This window comes from Enoplosus armatus, chromosome 21, assembly GCF_043641665.1.
Source record: "Enoplosus armatus isolate fEnoArm2 chromosome 21, fEnoArm2.hap1, whole genome shotgun sequence".
In the NCBI taxonomy this organism is placed as follows: Eukaryota; Metazoa; Chordata; class Actinopteri; order Centrarchiformes; family Enoplosidae; genus Enoplosus; species Enoplosus armatus.
In genome coordinates this window covers 6,455,582-6,476,715 of record NC_092200.1, presented here as the reverse complement: position 1 = coordinate 6,476,715, position 21,134 = coordinate 6,455,582, and the positions used below count along the sequence as shown (strand labels likewise).

Here is a 21,134-nt window from a genome sequence, read left to right as displayed (position 1 = left end):
TACCTAATGAGCACTTTAGATAGATTTATTTAAGCGTACTTTACAATTCTTGTTGATTACATATGACGATGAGCATGTCAACATAACCCAGAAAAGGGGCAGATTCAGACAGCAGTCTACTTAAGATAATCGTAAGGGGACTTTTAGAAGATGTACAGAGCGCTGGCAGTGCAGTGCAGTAAATTGAGCACGTTTGCCATTCAGTAATGACTCCCATCTGCTTGGGCCAGCATTTGCAGCGAAGCAGCTGATTAAAAATGGCCTTAGTAGTGCAGTTTTTTCCCCCTCCCTCTTCATCCCAGTCAAAACAGAAGTTAAGATGGAGCTGCTTTCAGGCCTTCAGAAATGAACCACTCTAGTATGTCGGGAAGTCGGGGCAGGGCGGGGCGGGGCGCGGGGGGTGTCTGATCTCATCAGGTCACAGCAGAGCAGGCAGGCAGAATGCGGGCACGTAGGCGCTTTCCTCGCACAGAGGGGAGGGTCAGAGGATGGCGGGACTTTAGTCTGGTCTAGACCCTACAATGTCTAACGGACCAAGCTGACTCTAAATCATATCAGTTTCTTTCAATAACAGGAAAAACATATAATCTTGATTATCAAAAAGGATTCTAAGCAGGTCTGTAGCTATAAAATGTATATTATTATGTCAATAATGTTAAATTTAATAAGTCAAGCAGGAGAAAACTTGCATAACTAATTCAGTTTTAGTCGTTCATCAAGCAGAATTGTCAAACATTTGCTGATTTCAGCTTCTCCAATGTGACAATTTTGCTTTTATTCTCTGTTTCACACATGAATATTTTGGGGGGTTTGGCTGTTTGTCAGACAAAATAAGCAATATGAAGATGTCACCTTGGATTCTAGGAAGGCCTGTGGCTAGAAAATTAACATTTTTCTGTCAGCAATGTTAAATTTAAGTCAAATTTCTGTTTCAATGCAAGAACTAGTAGCAGGAGAAATTCAGTATGTCCCTTAATTTCATATGCAAAGCTAATTAATTGACCACGCTTTTAAGCTCTACAAAATTGAACTATTTACATAACTGATTAATTTAAGTCACTTATGAAGCACAAATGTCAAACATTTACTGGCTTCTCAAATGTGACAATTTTGTAGATATTTCTGTCTTTATATTTCTGTAAAATTAATACTCAGAGGTTTTGACTGTTGATGGGACAAAATAAGCAATACGAAGATATCATCTTGATTGTAAGTAGGTCTGTAAATTTCAGTCAAATTTTGGTTTCAATGCAGGAACTAGTAGTTGGAGCAGGAGAAATCTGCCCCTTAAATTCAAATTCAAAGCTAATTCCATAATCTTCCTTATATACATGTCCAATAATATCTTCCATCCTTGGTAGTCGTGCTCTGCAGATCGCTCCACCAGCCTGTAGTAAAGGACTTTCAGCTTCATGCATATCAGGCAGGACAGCAGGCCACTGAGACCATCATGGCCCCTGAAGCCTAAAGTCAAGGCAGTGAAATAGAGCAGCAGCTGAGGCTGGGAGGTGGCCTACTTTATTACATAACAGCCATCGCCGGGCTGCCGCCGCCCACTGCTTCCATTGACTACCTTCTCCAGCGCCACTAGGATTACGGGGTTGAGGGCGTCGAGGCATGGCGGGCTCCACCCCCCCCCCCCAGCCTCAGGGTCATAAGAAGATCAGGGAGCAGTAAGCCTACTCCCCCTTCCCCCTGTATCCATGCTAATTAAACAACCTATAGCCCCATCCCACACAGAGGTCAGTGCACAGTGCAACGCAAGCAGCATGTTGAGAAATGCACGGCTGAGGGGGTTTTCAAAGCATGTTTATATAAGACCGGGGTGCATGTTATGTGTGTGTGTGTGTCGCATGACTTTTGCAGCTCAGCAGTCAATATTGCAGATGCACATGCAAACAATTAAGGTCACGTATGGAGGTTGTGTCTATGTGACACCACTATAAAAGACCTTTTCCACGAAGGACATCTGCCGTCGTCCTTCATGGCAACACGTCTGGTACTTTGGTAGCTTAATATCATAAACTTCACTAAAGTTCTGAACAGCTCAAATTATTGCACATTGGGATTTTGCATTGAAAAGGTGTCACACATAACGTTGCTTGCGTTTGAGCAAAATCTCTCAGGACTGCTGAGTTTGTTCCACTTGAAGCTGTGTGAGTGTGAGCCTCAGTCTGAGAATAAGGCTCCTTTAGACACAGCAGACAGATACGTACCTAATCTCTGGGAGAACTGATAGAACTTCTTCAGTTTCCCCACCGAGGGGACCACAGCTGCCCACGCCTGCTCCTGTAATGCCTCATCATTTGGATTCTGGATCGCCTGGAAACAGGGACACCAAAAAAGACCATTAGTCTAAGTCTTACAGTAGATAAAAGTTTGTTCAGTTTTATACAATTTAAGGCGCCCATAACTGTGTGTGTGTCTGACCTTTGTCTAAGGAAGTTCCACCGATTTTACACATCAAAGTCTGTTTACAGGACTCGAGGAATATTACTGCATATGTGAAAAAAGTTGTATAAAGCCTTGGGCAGCTCCAGTCTGATAAATGTCCTCAAGTGATGTCACATTAGCTGCTACTAGCATAATACACCTGAATCTGCGACCTAACTGTCTGCAGTCAAGTTGCATTGTGGGTAATGTAGGCACCAGTTTTGAGAAGTCATAAAAAAAGACAGTATCTTTGGTTCTGCTGCATCAATTTTGATTTTTAGATTTTTTTTTTTTTAACTGGCCATCATGAGTCCGACAATGATATAGGAGTACTCTTTTAAAAGGAAAAGGTCCTTCTCTTTTGGATAAAGGAGATGGAAACTCTCTCCTGAGCTTGCCATAAAAATTTAATAATCTGCTGATTTGTGAGGCAACAGAAGGCATTTGACTCCACCCTGTTCTTCACAAATCCACTGTTTTTCAGACAGCAGTCTACTTCTGTGTGAAAGCAAAAATGGAAATTTGTAATTTAGAAAATTTCTCTAGTGTCAGGCTTCATTTAGAGGCCAGGGCTTATAAACAGACCGAGCAGGAAAAGGCAGTCTGCGCTAACTCTGCAGGTGGATATTTGCATCAGATGTACCTCTCTGATCTCCTGCCCCGCTCCCTTGTACGCCTGCAGCTCGTCCAGGATCCCCTTCGCGTCCTTCAGCACCACGTCCACCTGCTCCCACACCTCCCGCTCTGCATCTGTGGGCTGGGCATCTGCAAAGGACAACAACAACAACAACAACAACAAGGTCAACAGGGCATCTAATCCATATTCACACAGGCTCAACACACAGTAAAAGGCAGCTCTAGGAATTCTATCAAATCCTCCGACATGAAGGAAAGTTTAATATCCAATTTTCAATTATGTAAATGAAAGTTCACTGAAATAATCTCATCTTTCCACCGCTTCCCGTTTAGTTCTGATGCCACCCACTTTTCCTGGCTGAGAGGAGGAAAATGGAGCAAGATAAGACAAATGAAAAGGGTTATGCACTCTCTTGTAGCTCTGTAACAACTCTGGGTATAGAGATGGTTCAGTTTCAGAGAAGTGGCAACACTATGAACCTTTTCCACCACCTGAAGCAAGAACACCTTGCCAAGTGTGATGACTGTGAACTCCTGCTCCCTGGCAGAAGAAATGCCTAAAACACAGCTCGTATCGGCAGCTAGAGTTTAGGCTTTTTTTACTTCATACAGCATTTTTTATTTTGAATTGCAATTTATTCATATTTAAAAATCATCAGTTTTATATTTAGTGTAAGTCTCTCTGAGGTCTGATTTCAGGGAGTAAAAGCATTTTGAAAATGCAAATACAATGCTGATGATGTGGTAAATTTAGAGAAAACTTAACAATATTAAGCAGTGTTGCATTAAGGTATTTGTTGGATGTATAATTGTGATTCTTTTAATATAAAACTCACCTAGAAACAGCCTGAGCTGTATGAGGCATTGTTCTCTCTAAAGGTATGACTGAGTCTCTGGGTTTGCCAAATGTGAGAATGCAACAGTACAGGATCAAGCCGTGTTCAGGGGCCTTAGGCTTACACAGCAGCTGAACTTCAGCGCTTTATATTTGAGGAAGGGGCTCTGCCGCAACTCTGCCCTGATTGATATTCTGCACACAATCCAGTGTGGAAGAGGCAGGTTGATGGAAAGTGTGGAAGCTCTAGTGGTGGATTTGGTTCTTTTGCCGCTGGGAAGAACGTAGTGTAAAAGATAAGTGGGGGGTGAAAAGACTTAAGAGTTTCAGAGTTGATAATGTTATGGTAAGATATTCCTGTGATCGATATCAGGAGAGGGAGCAATTACTTAAAAAAGAAACTCACTTTCAAAATCGAGGAAAAAATTGGGCTCCTGTTCCAGATCTGTGCAAGTCAAAACTTTCAGTAGGTTCCCCATGTTACGATACCTGTTTAGAGAAAGAGAGAAAAATCAATTAAGAAGAAGAATGCAGTGGTAAAGCGAGCAGGTGGTGATACACGACTGCTTCACTGCTCTGGTGCCTGTGTGAACTCAGTGGTGCCCCACATGTGCACACTGCTCAGAGACACCAGCGGTCCCCTTGGACCCCCCTCATGTGTGTGCTTCCTGTGCCCAGGCCTCTTAACAAAACAGATGTCAAACCAAAAAGTCTCCAAAAATAAAAAACTGTTTGACTTTTTCTGCTTTGTTAAGTTTCTTCCCAGCAATCGCACGCATTTACAGGCAGTTGTATGCAAAGTAATCCATTTCACGAGCCTCCACAGGGAAATCAAATATAATCTATGTTCGCATCTATACGTAGAGTAGGTAGTTGTTTGCTGCACATAATAGGACATGTCCAATTAGACGTTTATAAAGGAAGTTGTCATGAAGAGACATAAGAGAACCTGTTTATGAAGTTTGTTGTTTGTATGTAGAATTAGACCTTGTATGCGATGCTTTGAAATTCACTTTATCATCTCTGCAGAATCACAATGTCTTGAGGACGTAAGAGCTGGAACACAACATCAATACTTAACACGCCTTAGCAACGTAAGCACGCACAGCACATGTGGAAGAGACACTGCAACAAAACACAGCTGTAAAATATAATAAACATGCATTACATGAGTCATTGTAATTTCATTCTAGGAAAATAAGTACAAAGACGAAGTGATCAACATAATTAGTTATTATATTGATAATTGATTATCATATTAATTCAGTTTTCAAGCAAAAGGCCAAAACATTCTCCTGTTTCTGCCTCTCAGATGTGAGAACTTGATGCTTTTCTTTGACAGATGTGACCGTAAACGTACTATTTTTGGATGTTTGACTGTTGGTCGGCTGAAACAAGGAAGACGCAACTTTGTGCTCTGGGAAATTATAATGCATAATTTCCATTATTTTCTAACATCTTATTGATCAAACTTTTAATTAATTAAAGATTAATCAGCAGATTAATCAATTAGTTGCAGCTCTAACTGAATAATCTCCACATTATTTTGTAGATAGTGGCTGCGTAACAGCTGTGCTATGTCACCGTACTTTATACTTTACCATGTTGTTGTTGTAAATGAGACTAAACTACAAGTCACAAAGAAGAGGATGATGACTGAGGAAGAGAGGGTGACCGATGTGTCCAAACTTTGGCAGCCTTACTGAGACTTTACTGTCAGAGCCATACCTTCCCTACTGAGGCATACATACCACTTATGCGCATATACAGTATATCTATACTCAACGTACACCTCAGCTGTGATTTGTGCAATGATAAGTGACAGCTTTGCACGTTTCCTCTGGTGTTCCTCTCACTCCTAGAAAGCATTGAGCCGATCTTTCTCAGAAGCAAAGGTCAACAGACATATGACAAGTGAGATCTGTGGCGTAGAGAGACACAGTGGCAGGCTCCATCAACGGAGACAGATTTAACCCTTGGTGACAGAGTGGAGATGGACAGGATGTACTCAGGGAGGGCGGAAGGAGGGTCGACACAGAACAATGACGAAGTTAAACTTCGGCAGGCAGATGTCATCGGAGATGAGTGACAGGTGAAAAGCCAAAGTGACTGAGTGAGGGCCGGTGGTGACAGGGTAAATCACGCCAACGCAGGTAATGCTGGGAGACAGGGAGGTGCTGCGACAGAGCAAAGTACACACTCAGCAGTCCCGAGCAGAGGGTTAGATGGAGTGGTTTTAAAATGCATGAAATGCAGCAGGTTTGAAGTGGGGGGGTGGGGTGGACATGTATTCTTGCATCTTGAAAACCTTGCAGCGGGTCATGTCCTTATTTTAACAGAGAAAATATTAGTGATGAATGGCCATTTTATAAAATTACCTTCCTTGTAACCAGGTACTCGACCAACACGTCTACTGCCTTACCGTCAAAGGAGCGAGCAGCGTCTTCCTCAGGTTCACTCTGTGTCACAACACACCGAGTGACTCTGGAGAAACACAAATATACTTTTGACTCAAGTGAAACAATGAATTGATCGACAAAACATTAAATCGGCAGCTATTTTAATGATATTTGCTGTCTTCTATGACAGTAAACGGAATAACTTTAGGTTTGCACTGTTCTTCAGACAACACAAGACATTTAACAATGTCACCTTGGACATTTTATAGACCAACTTTTCAATTCATCATTACTTTGACTTTCATGTGGTTTATTAAATATTTGGTGAGCCTTTCAGCAACCAATGCAATTTACTCCAATTTATCCTGCATCTGTTTGCAACCAGGACCTTTTTTAAAAAAATATTTTTACTTTTATTTATTTCAAAAGCCACCTCAACAACTGTTAGTCACTCATTCGACCCAGTGACCACCTGCAAAGACCCACCTGCCTTGTCCAGCCTTGTCTTATTACCCTCCACTAATGTGACCTGAATGTCTGACTGTGCCAGCGCCGGCACCTCACTGGCTGTCGGAAAGCAGCACCTGATCCAGCCTCCGAAGGGATGAGAGCTGTCACTGACCTCACCCTGCTGGATGATGCGGGCACTGCCCATCATCGCCAAGCCTCCTCTGGTCCTCTACTGCCACCTTTCAGCCGCTAACAGACTGAAGCTGACCGACCGGCTGGCTGGCAGAGCTGCCAGGGCTCGCAGCGCTTCAACGCGGGCGCTGGCAGCCTTGTATGCCCAGCGCGGCTCCCTTGTGTTGCTTAAAATGAGGTCATTTTAAGGACGGGGATTTGCGTGGCTGAATTTCAAAGTCCACCAGAGAATCTTCAAGTGCACCAGAGAAGAGCAGATTAAATGTGTACATTTTACTCCACTCAAACGTCAGAATAATTCATAGATTATATAAACATGAACTTATAAACCAGCCCCAACTTTCCATCTTACATGGACTTCTTATGATGACATCCCTCCCTTTAAAGATGCATCTAAAACAATGTGTGTTACTGTGAGTAGCTGGTTGCTTAGCGATAGTGTAGTAAGAGAGAAGTGAGAGGATGTGCTGGCTGACAGTACACAGATACTGTATCAGAGAGAGATTTAGGAATTGAAGCCCCCCTCCCTCAGTAGCTGTAGTAGTACCCAGTAGTGCTGGCATGTCCTGGGCACCACAGAGAGCCCGACGACAGCCTTGTTGTTGTTTTGAACCCCCCCACTGAGCCATCGCGTGCTCCCAGCGAGGGAGGGAGGGCTGCCTCTAAGGCCAGGGGCAGAATCTGACAAGCAGGAGCCCGCGCAGCTCTCCTATTGGCTGAGCTGATCTACCCAACAGCTCACTGTATCCATGGAGTCAAAAAAAATTTGGTGCCATTGAAAACATTGCAGCAGCCAATCAGAGGCAAGCGCCGGGTGAGGAGCGAGTACAGTAGTAGTAGGACTTGAAAGCACATGAATATATTAATACAGATGAGGTAATGCGCCAAAAACAGCGGATTAGTCGCAGAGTGAAGTCAACTGGAGACGATGGAGAAATATTTAATTCCACTACTGAGCACTTGATTTAATGCGATTTGATTTTTATTTCTGTGCAGCTCAGCAAATTCACATCATCACAAATTTTTGAAATTAAAAAATTGAGGCAAAATCAATTCATATACTGATGAATATGAAGTAATAGTTAAATTCTAATTGCAGCTGAATATGACGATACATTTTGTCACTTAAAAATAAAATGTTGGATAAATACTAGCAAAGATCAACATCCCAGACATTTGCAGACTGCAGATGGTGCAGAGAGGTTGAAGCTTATTTTGGTAAAGACACCAAAACAGTGCCACACCCATGTAGCAGCCTGACCTCTGGATGGCACTGCCTTTTAACATCTCCCAGTTCCCTGCCTCCCCTCTAATAAGCACACCGAGAAGCAGGGCACAGCTGAAACCGAGCACTGCGGCAACGGCCTACAAAAACAGCTCGGGGGCTGATGGCTAGCTAATGTAAGGGAGGGATAGTGCTGACATTCCACTACTCGGCTGCAGCATGAGGATCCACGTGCCCTGCTGCTTTACTATGGAAGAAAAAAACAACGCCCTCCCCTCCCCGACCGGGCGCAGACACGGCAAGGAGCGTCACGTGGGCTCAGCCGTGGAGAGGCTGAGAGCTTGCCTGGGGTGTGGAGGGGGAGGGGGAGGTGGGTAGAGGCAGCAGTCTGTATGTGTGTTTATGTCTGAGATTATGTGGGTCTAGAAAGGAAAATGCATACCTCATTTTTTGTCTTTATGTGACATTTAAATAATAAAATTAAAAAAAAATAATAATGTAGGTGAGGATGCGTGCTGAATATTATTGCGTGTGTGGAAGGGGAGGGATTGTGGAGCGTCACACTGCAGCAGAGGCGGGCAGAGCTAGGCAGCTTTAAACTTGACCTAGATTCCCCGGGTGACACGCCACATCGCATTAGCCCACTCGGCCAGACCTGGACCCGCCGGAGCTCGCTGACACTGCCCCGATTCGACAGGCAGAAAATGGGGGAGCACTTCCCAAATGGGGCTGGCATGCGTCCTTCTCCCTCCCTCCTCCCACCTTCCCCCCACTCGACTTCTCCTCACCCCAGAGACCATCTCCTGCCAATCCTACCCAGCTGACTAAAAATGGCTTATACGGCACATGGCATGAGGAAAGAGGGGGGAGGTCTAAATTTGTTTGTTTATGGGGGTGAACTCGATTACCTCGTAGCCACGCCTCTGTATTGTTGCACCAGCGTAAACATCAGCTAATGCCCCCCTCACCCAGATTCTGGCAAATCAAAACAAACCTCACAGGAAGACTGAATCATTACAACTGACGGCGACACTTGAGGTGACATCCAGTATCAGCCGTCTCATCTCACTCCTATAACCACACAGGCAGCTAAAAATATTCCCTCCCTAAAAACAACTCCTACAAAGCTTCCTGCATCAAATCACTGCAGCCGCGACGAACCCAATCAGCATGAATGGAAATGAACACATGAAACCGGCAGTTTGTCCAGAGGAGCAGATCAGAGGAGGATGAAAGTGGGAGCCCCTCATCCTCGGCTAAGCCCCTCTCTTTGGGCAGCACCTGATGAAAGTTGGAAACCATGGCAACAGGCACATACACAAGAGTCAGCTAAAAGGCTGGCTCCATTGAAATCGAGCTCTATGAAGAGGCTCTTAGCGCCACTCCAGTCACACCAATACAACACTTTATACCATCAAAACACACAGAGGGATGCTGACAGCCTGGACTGATGTTAATTTCAGATCAATCCATTTAACTGCAAAAAAAAGCAGCAAGTAGACCCCTACACCAACACCACGGGGGGCCTGTGTGATCAACTCCAGTGAAGATGCTGCTCCACATCTTAAAAAAAGGAGTCCTAAGAGCTGTAAAACCAGTTCATGGTGCTTGTGTGAACTATTTGATTCTCTGCTCCATCCGCTAAACATCTGCTTCAGAAGGAAGCCCTCCCCGCCCTGCCCTTGAGAGTCCTCTGACTCCTTCTTAGGATGTGTTGGAAATCATTAAGGGGGGCATATTGACTCACTGTCGCCGGTCTGAGCAGTACCTCCTTCAGGGCAGCTGCCTACTAAACCCATTCAAACACAGATCTCCCATTCTTCTGCTAAAACAGCCCCGAACCATCATTACTCGACTGACCTTCTGTCTGTGACTCACCGACGTCACTGCATCCTTAAATCTCACTCTGTCAACACTCCTGAGCATTCAGGGGCATCGTGCCTTACATAAGTGGCTGCTGAGCCAAAATTAAAGCTGGATTTAAATTTAAGAAACACAGTGGAGCTTCACCTTAAAATATTTTTTCCTGCTCAGTATTGCCCTAACAGGATTTTGGGTGGGGCACAGTGGAGGTTTTGGAGGGATGATGAGTGTCAGATTGAAGAGTACCAGCATTTTCATTCAGTAAGAGAGGAGTGCCACCTGGAGGATGAAAACAGTTATGCACACAAGGAGTTAAATGTTGGGGAAGACCACTCCCAAACCTTTTTGCCATCACATGCCAGCTTCAGGAATGCTTATCCTAATATTTACAAATGCAAATGAGTGACATTAAGTGACTGCAGTCACAGTGAAATATCTTTGTAGAGAAATAACATATTTATGGCAGAAAATAGTAGCAAAGACGATGAATTTCTAACTCAAGGCAACATGTCAGTTTCCAGGGATGAGAAGCAGCACTGACGCCTGATGTAAGAGCACCATCCAGTGTTCACATGCGGCTATTTCACCATAGACGCTCGTCTGGTAAAAACACATAAAATCTAAATTACATTTCTGCAGATGAAATGTTAATGCCATGTTTCATACTAATCTGCCAGACATTAAGGCTTGCAGAGGAATGACAGCAACCGGACGTGCTCCTCGAGGGAACCTGGGCAGGAAGTTACAGTGTCGGCCCTCCAGTGGCGTAAATAATAGATCACCAAGGAGAAGCTGGGAGCTTTTAGCTGACATAACAAGCCACTCTACATATTACACCCACTCAGACATATCATCTCAAATGACCTGTTCAGCGGGTGGAGTCGAGAGAAGGCCAGAGCGTCTTCCATATGCTGAGTCAAGAGTGGAACAATAAAACACTAGATGATGAGTATTTTAGCATGTCTTCTCATAGGTAAACTGATCAGATAGGCCGATCTTACTACTTTTTGTAATGGATTTAATGGCATACTTGCTGTTATTCTAAACAAAATAACAAACAAAGCAGTGTGGTGGTGAAGCCCTAATTTTATTTTTTATTTTCTGTGCACAATCCATCATCTACACAGGTATAACACTACTAGGCTTCACCAGCTGGGGGCAGTATTGACCCAATTATGATCATAGCAACAGGAGAGCCTAGAAAAGCTTCACCTCAGGCTACTTTACCACACCTCCCCCCTGGCTTAGTGAGGCTAATCCATCCTGTATATATTCCCACAAAACTCGGCCTGCTGCATTAACTCATCTCCATTCTCCATTTATAATGCAACACGTCTACTGCCACAGGGTTGTGTACTGCATGCTAACTAAAATAGCTTGCCATGCAGACTATTTTAGTGAATGGATTTGAGTCTTACTAGGGCACCACTGCCGCTTGTCATTATCCTGTACACACACACACACACACCACAGGTCTCTCACAGGGATACACTGATTTAGTGATCCTATATATATGAACCACCTGAGGCTTAGCTGTCAAAACAGCACAGCATTCCAGCACCAGAGCTTAGCCAATCGAATGATGGCTGTGTGTCATGGTAACAATCTCCAAGGAGACACGGATGAAAATACAACAGGGATGGGCAGACATGCAAGCAGGGGAGAAATGATGGAAGGTGTAACAGGATGAGGTGAAGAAAGTTCATTCAGTTCATTTTGCTTTGGAGGAAACTGGAGGAAAAACCTGCACTAAATCTAAAACATTAAACTTAAATATACCGATCTAAAAACAGGATCATGTAGGTCATCTGCGAGATTAAAACCACTTAACGTCAACACCACAAGGTAACTATTAAATAAAACAAAAAACATGTAAAATGTACTCAAACAAGAAGTGGTGAGTCACATGTCGGAGCTGCCAGTTTGTCGTGTGAGCAGACGCTGGGCAGTGACCCTGTACCCTGTAGTTACATAAACACTCTGGCCTTGGGGAGGGGGGGTGTGTACAGGAAGCTGGGAGAACCTACATTACTCAACTCCTTTTTATGGCCCACAATGCACTTCATTTCCTGAGCCAGCATTACACATACACCCACAGCACGGCACATTAAGACTAGATTATAATAATAGGAATAGGTGCACCACAGGCGGTCTTGCATAATGACATGTCTGCTCTGTATCAGAGCATTGGGATGCTTCCGCTACAGTTCTGAAAATGAATTTTAAATAATGTTTAAACCTCAATAAAATAAGCTGATGGTTGCCAAAAAAGTTGTAATTTTATGAACATGAGCGGTTACATAAGTGGTTTATCTAGGTGATTGTGCTGCTTCTTCCGCCCGACAACATAAAGCTAGAGGCTAAAATGTGCACTAAGATTTTCAGAAGAGTGAAACTGTCAATAAATCTTGAAGCTGATAGGATTTTTTTTTAAGATGTTTTTTTTAAGTGAATGTTCTTCTTAGTTATATTGAGAGTGTAGGAGTTAGAGACACAGGAGGGACAGTTCTGGCATGGTTTGATTCTGCTGAGGCACAATGTCCATGGAGAGCAAAGTAATGTTACATTCAAACTGAAGCTGACAGTGTCCTTAACAAATGTGACCATAATGTGTGTGAGGTGCAACATACAACTTGTATTTGAATATTTCAACCAAAATTTATAAAAACAGCAACTAACTGCGACAACAGTTTTCCTCCTACCTATACTGATCCCACGTTAGCATGGAAATCACCACCAGTGGAAAGAAAGCAAGGTAACTGACTCAACTGCCATTTAGGGAAATGCCTCCCTTCAAGTCCTCCAGTATGCACCATGACCCAAATTGGTTTGAAACAATGGGAGACATGCAGGCACACAAACAAGCCTGACGCAGAGTATTTTGCCATGCTATTCTCAACAACCAGCTTTTCAAGCATTCAAATTAGGATCCAATGTGAGTTATGTCCTTGAATAGATATAAATAGACATGTAAACAAATGAAGGCAGACATGCAGATGGTAATCTGGTGTGGAGAATGAAAACTTACTTTATAAGAAACAGTCAGACTTTGCATGAATTAACATAATACACACATGCAGCTTGTGGACTTGGGAGGGGGAAATTAAAGGATAGGTTCACAAAATGGACGAAAGCTCAATATGGAAAACATCATTAGCTGCTGCCCTAAACCAATCCTTTAATCTCCAATCTCACAAGTGTGACTTGGTATGAGGACTTACCAGCAGTGGAGATGTCTGACTGTCAGGAGCAGGGAGGCCCAGCCTGGCAGGTGGCCCCGGGTCACAGTCCTCCAGCAGAGGTCAGCCTCTGAAACACAGGTCGACAGTGACAAAACATCAAACGTAACTCTCGACAAAAGTATGACAATCGAGGGCCTGACAAAAACTAATGTAAACACTTACAGCTGACAGAGAAAACCTGTGGCGTCATTACACAAAATAAAGCTTTCTTTAGATAAAACTCAATTTCTTAAAATATACAAAAATCACTGAAAACTGCAATTTTCTTCTCGTAGTACCTGAAAATACTGCTTTCTTTTGTGGAACAAATTACACTTGTTACGCTACAACACAATTGGTGCACTCTTCACACACGCCATTACAAAAGACTGCATGTAATAACATTTATGCCTTCTTACTATAAGTTCCCTTCTAACGCAAGGTGATAAAACACTAAAATCACACAAAAAGGGAACATGAGCAGAAAGGCTACAGATACCATGTTAAGTATGCAACAACAGGGTTGCTCTTATGTCCTACCTTCCTTGTGAAACATGACCTAATTGCAGATGTTTTATAAAACATGGAACAAATAGACGCACATACAAAAAAAATACAAAAAACACACCACTTCCTATTGTGCAACACTTCCTCTGATTCACTTCAAGTTTTCTACAAGGCTCCCTGCTGCCTCCTGTAAGAGCTCCACTACACAATCAACTCAATCCAGCTCTCGTTTAGGCTTAAGATCTCGAAAGGGGAATTAAAAGTTTTCGGTTTGTGATCGAAACATTTTAATCCATAAAACACACACATCTACTTTCAGACAAGTATCTTCTCAGTTTTAAGATTCAACACAGTCTCTGAAAGCCACAAGCTCGTTTCACAAGTCGTGCAGCCCGAGAGTACAAGCTCAGTAGACTGTGAGACCATTAGAACCAAGGCACTTGTCTCTTTGCCAGCGTGCATACAAATGCACAGCAAGACCGGCGGTGTTGGTCATGCATGAATGTGATCAGACTTCAAACCCTGAAACTTCAAACCCACAAGAGAGTGGGTGCGAGAGCTGTGGGAGAGAGACGGTTGGGGACGCAAACACGAGCTAATAAAACTCAGTGAAAAGGGCCAACTACAAAACTAAAAGCAAGAAGAAGACTAGACGCTGAAATAGGAAACATTCTTCTTCTGAACCTGAAAAATGACTTGTTCTGATAGAGGCTTTGCCTTCATGCAAACTGACCGCGACTTCCCCCTCATCCAATAGAGCTGACATGTCACAGGGGACATTCTGGGTGACATCTGTGGCAGGGCATCATGGGAGTCAGCTGTGCATCATGCCTACAGCTGGGGGCCACGACATAAGGCCAAATCCTCCCTTGAATAAGCATGAGGTTATAGGGGTTACAGTATTTCTGGAAACAGGAAAACTATAGACTTGGTATGTTTCTCTATGAAATTACCTCAACAAACACAGATCATTAGATCGATGGAGCATTAAAACAACAAGTAATGTGTCTTTTTCCTGTAATTTCATGTATTTCAAGCTGGAAAAAGGTTGTAAGTAAATAATAAAAAGGTTCACAGATGATGCTGATGGGAGCGTCATTTAGTCATAAACGCATAAAAGTATTGGTGGTAAAAAGGTATTGGCGATCCCTTCACTTTTCATCTAAAGTTATCACAATTCATCCTGACGGGAACATTAATGTCTGCACAAGATTTCACAGCAATCCAGCAAGCAGTAGTTGTTGAGATATTTCAGTCTGGATCAGTTTTGGAACCAGCATGAGCCCTCCATCTTATTCTATTGCTATTCAGACCATTATTATGCACGTCGAGTTTGTGGCTTATACTGTATATAGGAACACTGTCATTCACTTCAGTGCTGCTGTGGGAAAAGACCCACATGATGAGATCATTTTAAGTGGCACTGTGTGTGTGTGTGTGTGTGTGTGTGTGTGTGTGTGTGTGTGTGTGTGTGTGTGTGTGTGTGTGTGTGTGTGTGTGTGTGTGTGTGTGTTGTGATTTGCTCATCCCTTCTAGCAACAATTAAATCCAGGGTGAAAACAACAGCCCAGTTAACTACTGTCACTGGGGGGGGGTCAGTGTTTTGTGTTTTGATTATCTCGGAGGCATCCACTCGTCACGTGAGGAGTTCTTTATCCTGACAACTTGAAAGAAGTCATTTAAATAAGGACCAAGTCATGGCAGGAGATGAGTGATGGTAAGTTGAGGTTTGAGAAATCTGAAATTCAATATCCTTAAAATCACATGACAAAAAAAAAAAAACTCACCAACATGACGGGTCCAATATTGCTTTATTCCCACAGGATCAGAGGCAATAAAACGCTGCTCAAGTGTCGTTTTCTCTGAACTAAAAGCTCACTTCCTGCTGTTTCAAACCCTTGTTTCCTTGTTTTGATTTGTCACTTCCAGAGCAGTGTACAGTAGCTACATACCAGGGCTGGATTTGAATGTTTTGAGCACAAGAGCTGTTTTATGAGGCTGCGACATCAACAGTTTCGCTATTTAAAAAAATAAGGAGGGAAAACAACAGTTCGGAGGGGCAAAGACACATTTTAATCTGTGTATCATCTGTGTCAGTTTGTAGCAGCAATAAGTCAACATGCCAAGTGCATTTTATTTTTGGTTTTAATTTACTCCACCACATGAAGGGGTCAATAAATGTGGGACAACATGTGTGGGCCTGCTGTAAACTGTGTGTGCTACAGGCAGCAAAACGTGCTGAATCTGAGTATAGAGCAGCCCACTGAGGTAATCAATAGGATCTATAGGGAGCTTCTCCATTTGTCACGCACATGCATAACAGACGCTCAATATGTGTGTGTACGTATGAAGAGGGGAGGACCAGTCAGGATAAACTGAAGCAAGCGACACTAGGATAAAAACAAAAAAAATACGTCCTTGCGGTGTTTCAACACCACTGAATAAAACTTCCAAGTTGCCATGACAACTTGTACTCCCCTTTCCCTACTGTGTGCGAGCACTGAGGGCTGAGGAGGGAGATTGACTGTGAAGCCCACAGAGCACAGCCGAGCCCCGGCGGAAAATCATTTCATTAAGAAAACCTCCACAGATCGGTTACATGGACTGGAAACCCTCGAACTGAAATGTCAAAGCAAATGACTTGTAGGGGGCTCGTTCATCTCAGCCAGATTCACAAACGGCTTACACCATGCCAGGCAACTTCAATCAATCATGCAACCAGAGCCTGCCATACAAGTTAGTCATGAGTATCACTGCTGTCTTTATCACTACATCCTCTAAGAGCTTTTTGTAAGAAGCAGCTGTAAAGCAGCTGAGGGAGATATAATGTTACGTTATCATGACAAAACATGATAAATATCACAATATATCACAATAGTGTGACTGTGTAATGTGACATATGCATGTCGGGATGGAACATATTTTCATTAATTTTTGTGAAATTTTTCAAAATCTAGCGATAATTAAATGAATGCACAGTAAAGTAAAGTAAGACAGATATTTATTAAATAGTTTTAACACTATGAGGATGAAGGTTTGGTGCGGGGGCAGCGAGGCAACAGTTTCATGCAAAAACTGAATTTCTAGCATGCTGATCTGCCATCTGTGGCAACTCCACTGCTCTGTGTGTCCACTGACATGTAGGCGGCCACATGAGGATCTCATGCCTGCCTGGTTTAACATACTGTAATAAAATCATTGTTACCATGGTCAGGGTAGAAAGCACTTTTTTTCCTTTTAATGATTTGATATGATCAAATATTTTTGTAATACAGCAGAACAATCAAATAAGTGCTTTAAGTGGCTGTCAAAGGAGAAAATCTCTGCTGTCTCTTCTTTAGATTCCTCCAATCTGAGCCTGGAGGGGTTTTCTGTACATGTGTGAAAGGTGTGGGGGTAGGGGCACACAAAGTGACAGCTTTTTTTCCTTTTGAGTGGGCCACGTTATTTATAGCCTTATGTTGAGAGATTCTATGCAAAGTCCACTTTTCTTTTTTACTCTGAAGATGCTGCTGCATACAGAGAGCAACAAATGAAAGCACCCTGTTGGATGGACGGAGACAAAAAGAAAAAAAGATATGCGATTGCTCTCTCTTCTCATTACGTGCATGCTCAAGGCTTCAGATAAGCCAACATCACAGGACGGATGTGAGAAAGTTGAGAGGAATGCTCGAGTCTACCAGCACAGCCAGAGCTGCAGATCAGAAACTGGCACACATACTGACTCACACACATCAGAGACACACATCTAAAGTATATTACTCGCTGCCGCCAAAGGCTGCAAACACAAACCACCACAGCTAGGACCTCCACGGCTCCAGACCATCTTTCTCTGCTCATTTAACAGTGAAACAGTCAGCGTGTGTTAATCAACAAACTATTAAATAAATCTGTTAGCAGTTAAGATGCAGCAGCACTAGATGCTTGCTCATATATGTGGACTAGCAAATTAAATCAAGACATTGTTTGGCTCTCCAATAATTCAGCCGTGTGCAGAAACAGGCAGGCCCACTTTGAAGGGGGGCACAGTCAGCCTTTCCTACTGAGTGACTCAAGTATGTCATCATTTCAACTATGATCTACTTATGGACAAGAGCAGACATGCAATAGCGATGGAAGAGGGAGAATTGTGTGTACTCAAGAGGCGAATGGGATTACACAGCACAGAGAAGTCCACGACAACCTCTGATTTATGTATTAATTGTCAAATGGCACAATGAGTAAACACTGTAATTGTAAGTCAAGTGCCTATAAAAACTGTTTTAAAACAACAACAACAGAAAGCGCTGTGGAGATTAAATGATGCTGAAGTCACCAACTCTCCTGGGTTAAGCCATGTCATGATAATGGTGTTAGAGCAGAACGCTGAACAGGCCAAGTCACTTCGAGGAAGCTAATCCAAATAACTGAACAAACAGCATTATGCCAGTGAAAGGGATCAATGCAGCTCTGTTTTGCATAAAGCTAAGACAGCAGCACCTGACGTAGCATGCTGCCTGCAGTATGTGGAATACAGGGGGTAGACACAATAACGCAAACACTGACAATATCATGCAAACAGCCCTATAAAAGTTTTGTATAGATTTGAAGTTTTGGTGGGGACTGTGTCGGAGGTGTTGTTATTTTCTGAAGCGGCTGTGGATTGCATTACATTACACGAGTGCTCATGTTATTGTGTCCACCCACCATATACCATACAAAAACAACCTACAGGAGCACTAAATAAAAGCTTGAGAAGCTTAAATGGGTCAATCATACATTCTCACTCTAATAAATAGTTTTCTGGCAAAAGCTGATATTATGAAATGTATTGAAGTCTTTGTGGCAATCACTGTACAGTAAATAAACACTGAAATGTCACAGCAATTCAGTAAAACCACTCAATGGCACATGATCTGAACATGTCACAATAATGACTCAACTAGACGAGACATTCAGTGTGTGGATGCACTTCCAGCCGGAGTGAACCTCATACCGAGAATAACGGCAGTAACCCAACCTGAGGCCAGCAGCTCGGAGACGCTGGGTGTGTTCACGAGAGTGGGCTGCAAAGAGGGGTCTGGACCCCTTGGCGACTTTGTGACATTCCAGTGAAGCCAACAATTTAGTCGCGAGAAACTGTCCTAATGAGAAAATGTCCAAACATATCTATTGTAAATTGTAGGTTTCACTACTGTTTTTCCTCATGAATGCTTTCCTCTAAAATGATAAATGTAGGTCCGTTTGCAAGTCTGTGACATGAAAACGTCTGAGCTGCTCTGCCCTAAAAGACCTTGCGAGGACTCCTGGAAAAACGATTAATAATTCAAATTAACTACCATTACACTCACTCTGCCCTCGTGTTATCACCCCAGCCACAGTGCCTACAGTTGTCTGGACTAGGAAATACATTTGCTGGAAGGTATGTGGAAAGTCCTTAGGCATTCCTCAAGGGGTTAACAGGTTCAGTGGCTCCTGCTAAAATTCCCAATGGGCAAAAATTGTTTTAGCACAATGACACTATTTTGATCATACCCAACATATCTCTGTCCCTATTGTTATTTAAGCACCCATGATGCAAACACTGATGTAAAGCCCTGATAAAAAAAGACATATCTAATGCAATATCCTCACATACAAAAAGATTACAGAGAGATTATAACTAAAGAGTAACATATTAAAGCTGAAAAAAATAATCTTTTCCTAATCTTCAGGGCTTCTAATGTTCGCTTTGTTTGACAATGTTGCTGCAGTATCAAATACGTGTTTCATTTCTGAGAAAGGTCATGCCTAAATGCACCTGCATGCCTCTACCTGCATTAATAAGGGAATAGGTTTTGCCAAATGAGCCACATTCTCATTTCAGGCTTGTTTCACGAGGCAAAGTTGTGAGAAAAAGCTCCCACTGGTAACTTCCTGAACACATGAAATGCTCAACACCACATTTCACTTTCTTGTCGCAAGCAGTCTTTCCCTTCACTTTTGCAATCTTTGCAACTGCTGCTGCGACTTTTACATGCAACACTAAGTAAGGATCAAAATAAGTAAGGATTAGCTCTAGACTAACTGAGTTTTAAACTCACTCAAAAGTCACTCCGTCTATTATCTCATCTGTCCACACCACTGCAGAAAGAGTATGAGACATACAACAAGTTGTACCATGTCTCACAGTGCTACAACTGTGGCACAAGTCAGGTATTTGTCATCTCTTTTCCAGCTCATATTTACACATCTACACTGACTCAAACCATGAGAACAGATTTGTGTCCATCTATTAAAAGGAAATGCCTTAACATAGTGAGAAAGGTGATACTTCCTTCTTTCAGACCGTACAGTGGCTGATATGAGGAAGACAAACTGCAAAAGACAACAACTCCAATGTCCTGGAGGCATGTTATTTCACACAGCAAACTGGACTGAGACCTTTCTACATTGGCTTGCAATAAATCCAGGTTAACACAAGAAAGTGCAGTATACCATTAATAGCAGAGGTAAAGGTCCCAGTATACATCTCTGAACTCATGGAGGAGTCTCTAAACTCTAGCTGACAGCCAATGGAGTTACTTCTGTCATCTTAAAATGTAGTGATTTTTGAATTACACCTGAACACTCTTCTTTCAAGCGACCACGTCAGAGTCTCACTGTCCTTCATAGCATGCCTAACTAGCCTCGTAGAAATAAAACTGGCCTAATTTGCACAAGCAGAGACTGTAAGACTTTTCAGACAAATTTAAAGTAGACGTTGCATCACAACCACAACAGTGGTTCACTTCCACTTTCAGGACCTCTGCAGAGACTGGGCTGAATACAAAGGAAATAACATGCACCTCCAAGCTATGGTTGAGTCAGGCAAACAACAAAAATTAAAAGAGAAAAATTTAAAACTACCAACTCCCCTCAGAGAGCCATCTTCAAATGAAATAAGAGTGACGGGTTTATTAGGGAGATCCCACAAGCCTGTGGTGGAATATAACAAAGTACATTTACTCGACTGCTGTACTCAAGAACAACTTTGAAGTACAAGTTCTTGAGTAATTCCATTTCATTACTACATTTCAGAGGGAAATATTGCACTTTGTGCCACTACACATTTGAATAGTACTAGCTATTTTGCAGATTAAGATTAAGAAAGCTATAATGCGCATTTAAAACCTGATGCATTATTATACAATAAATTAAACTACCCAACAGTATGTGAAACGGTTACAATTAGCTCCAACATGAACAGCAACATTAAATTACTGCTTGGATCTTATCAACAATAATAATAATCCAGTAATATAATACAGTAGTAGTACAATTTGCTGATAGTACCACTTCTTCCACCACTGCCTGGACCAGTTTGGAAACCTGTCACAAAACCTTTCATCATGCATTGATCAGATTGAAAATCA

General features: G+C 42.6%; 1 protein-coding gene across 1 annotated transcript in view; it reads right to left on the bottom strand.

Annotated features, from left to right (window-relative positions):
- fam49bb (family with sequence similarity 49 member Bb) overlaps positions 1 to 21,134 on the bottom strand; it is a 31,182-nt gene that overhangs the window by 9,367 nt on the left and 681 nt on the right. Inside the window, exons 2-5 of the mRNA XM_070927927.1 lie at positions 13,255 to 13,342; positions 4,311 to 4,393; positions 3,077 to 3,198; positions 2,217 to 2,322 (exon numbers count right to left, since the gene is read on the bottom strand). Coding sequence (XP_070784028.1) covers positions 2,217 to 2,322; positions 3,077 to 3,198; positions 4,311 to 4,383 — 301 coding nt within the window. The 5' untranslated portion in view covers positions 4,384 to 4,393; positions 13,255 to 13,342. The remainder of the gene's footprint in view (positions 1 to 2,216; positions 2,323 to 3,076; positions 3,199 to 4,310; positions 4,394 to 13,254; positions 13,343 to 21,134) is intronic.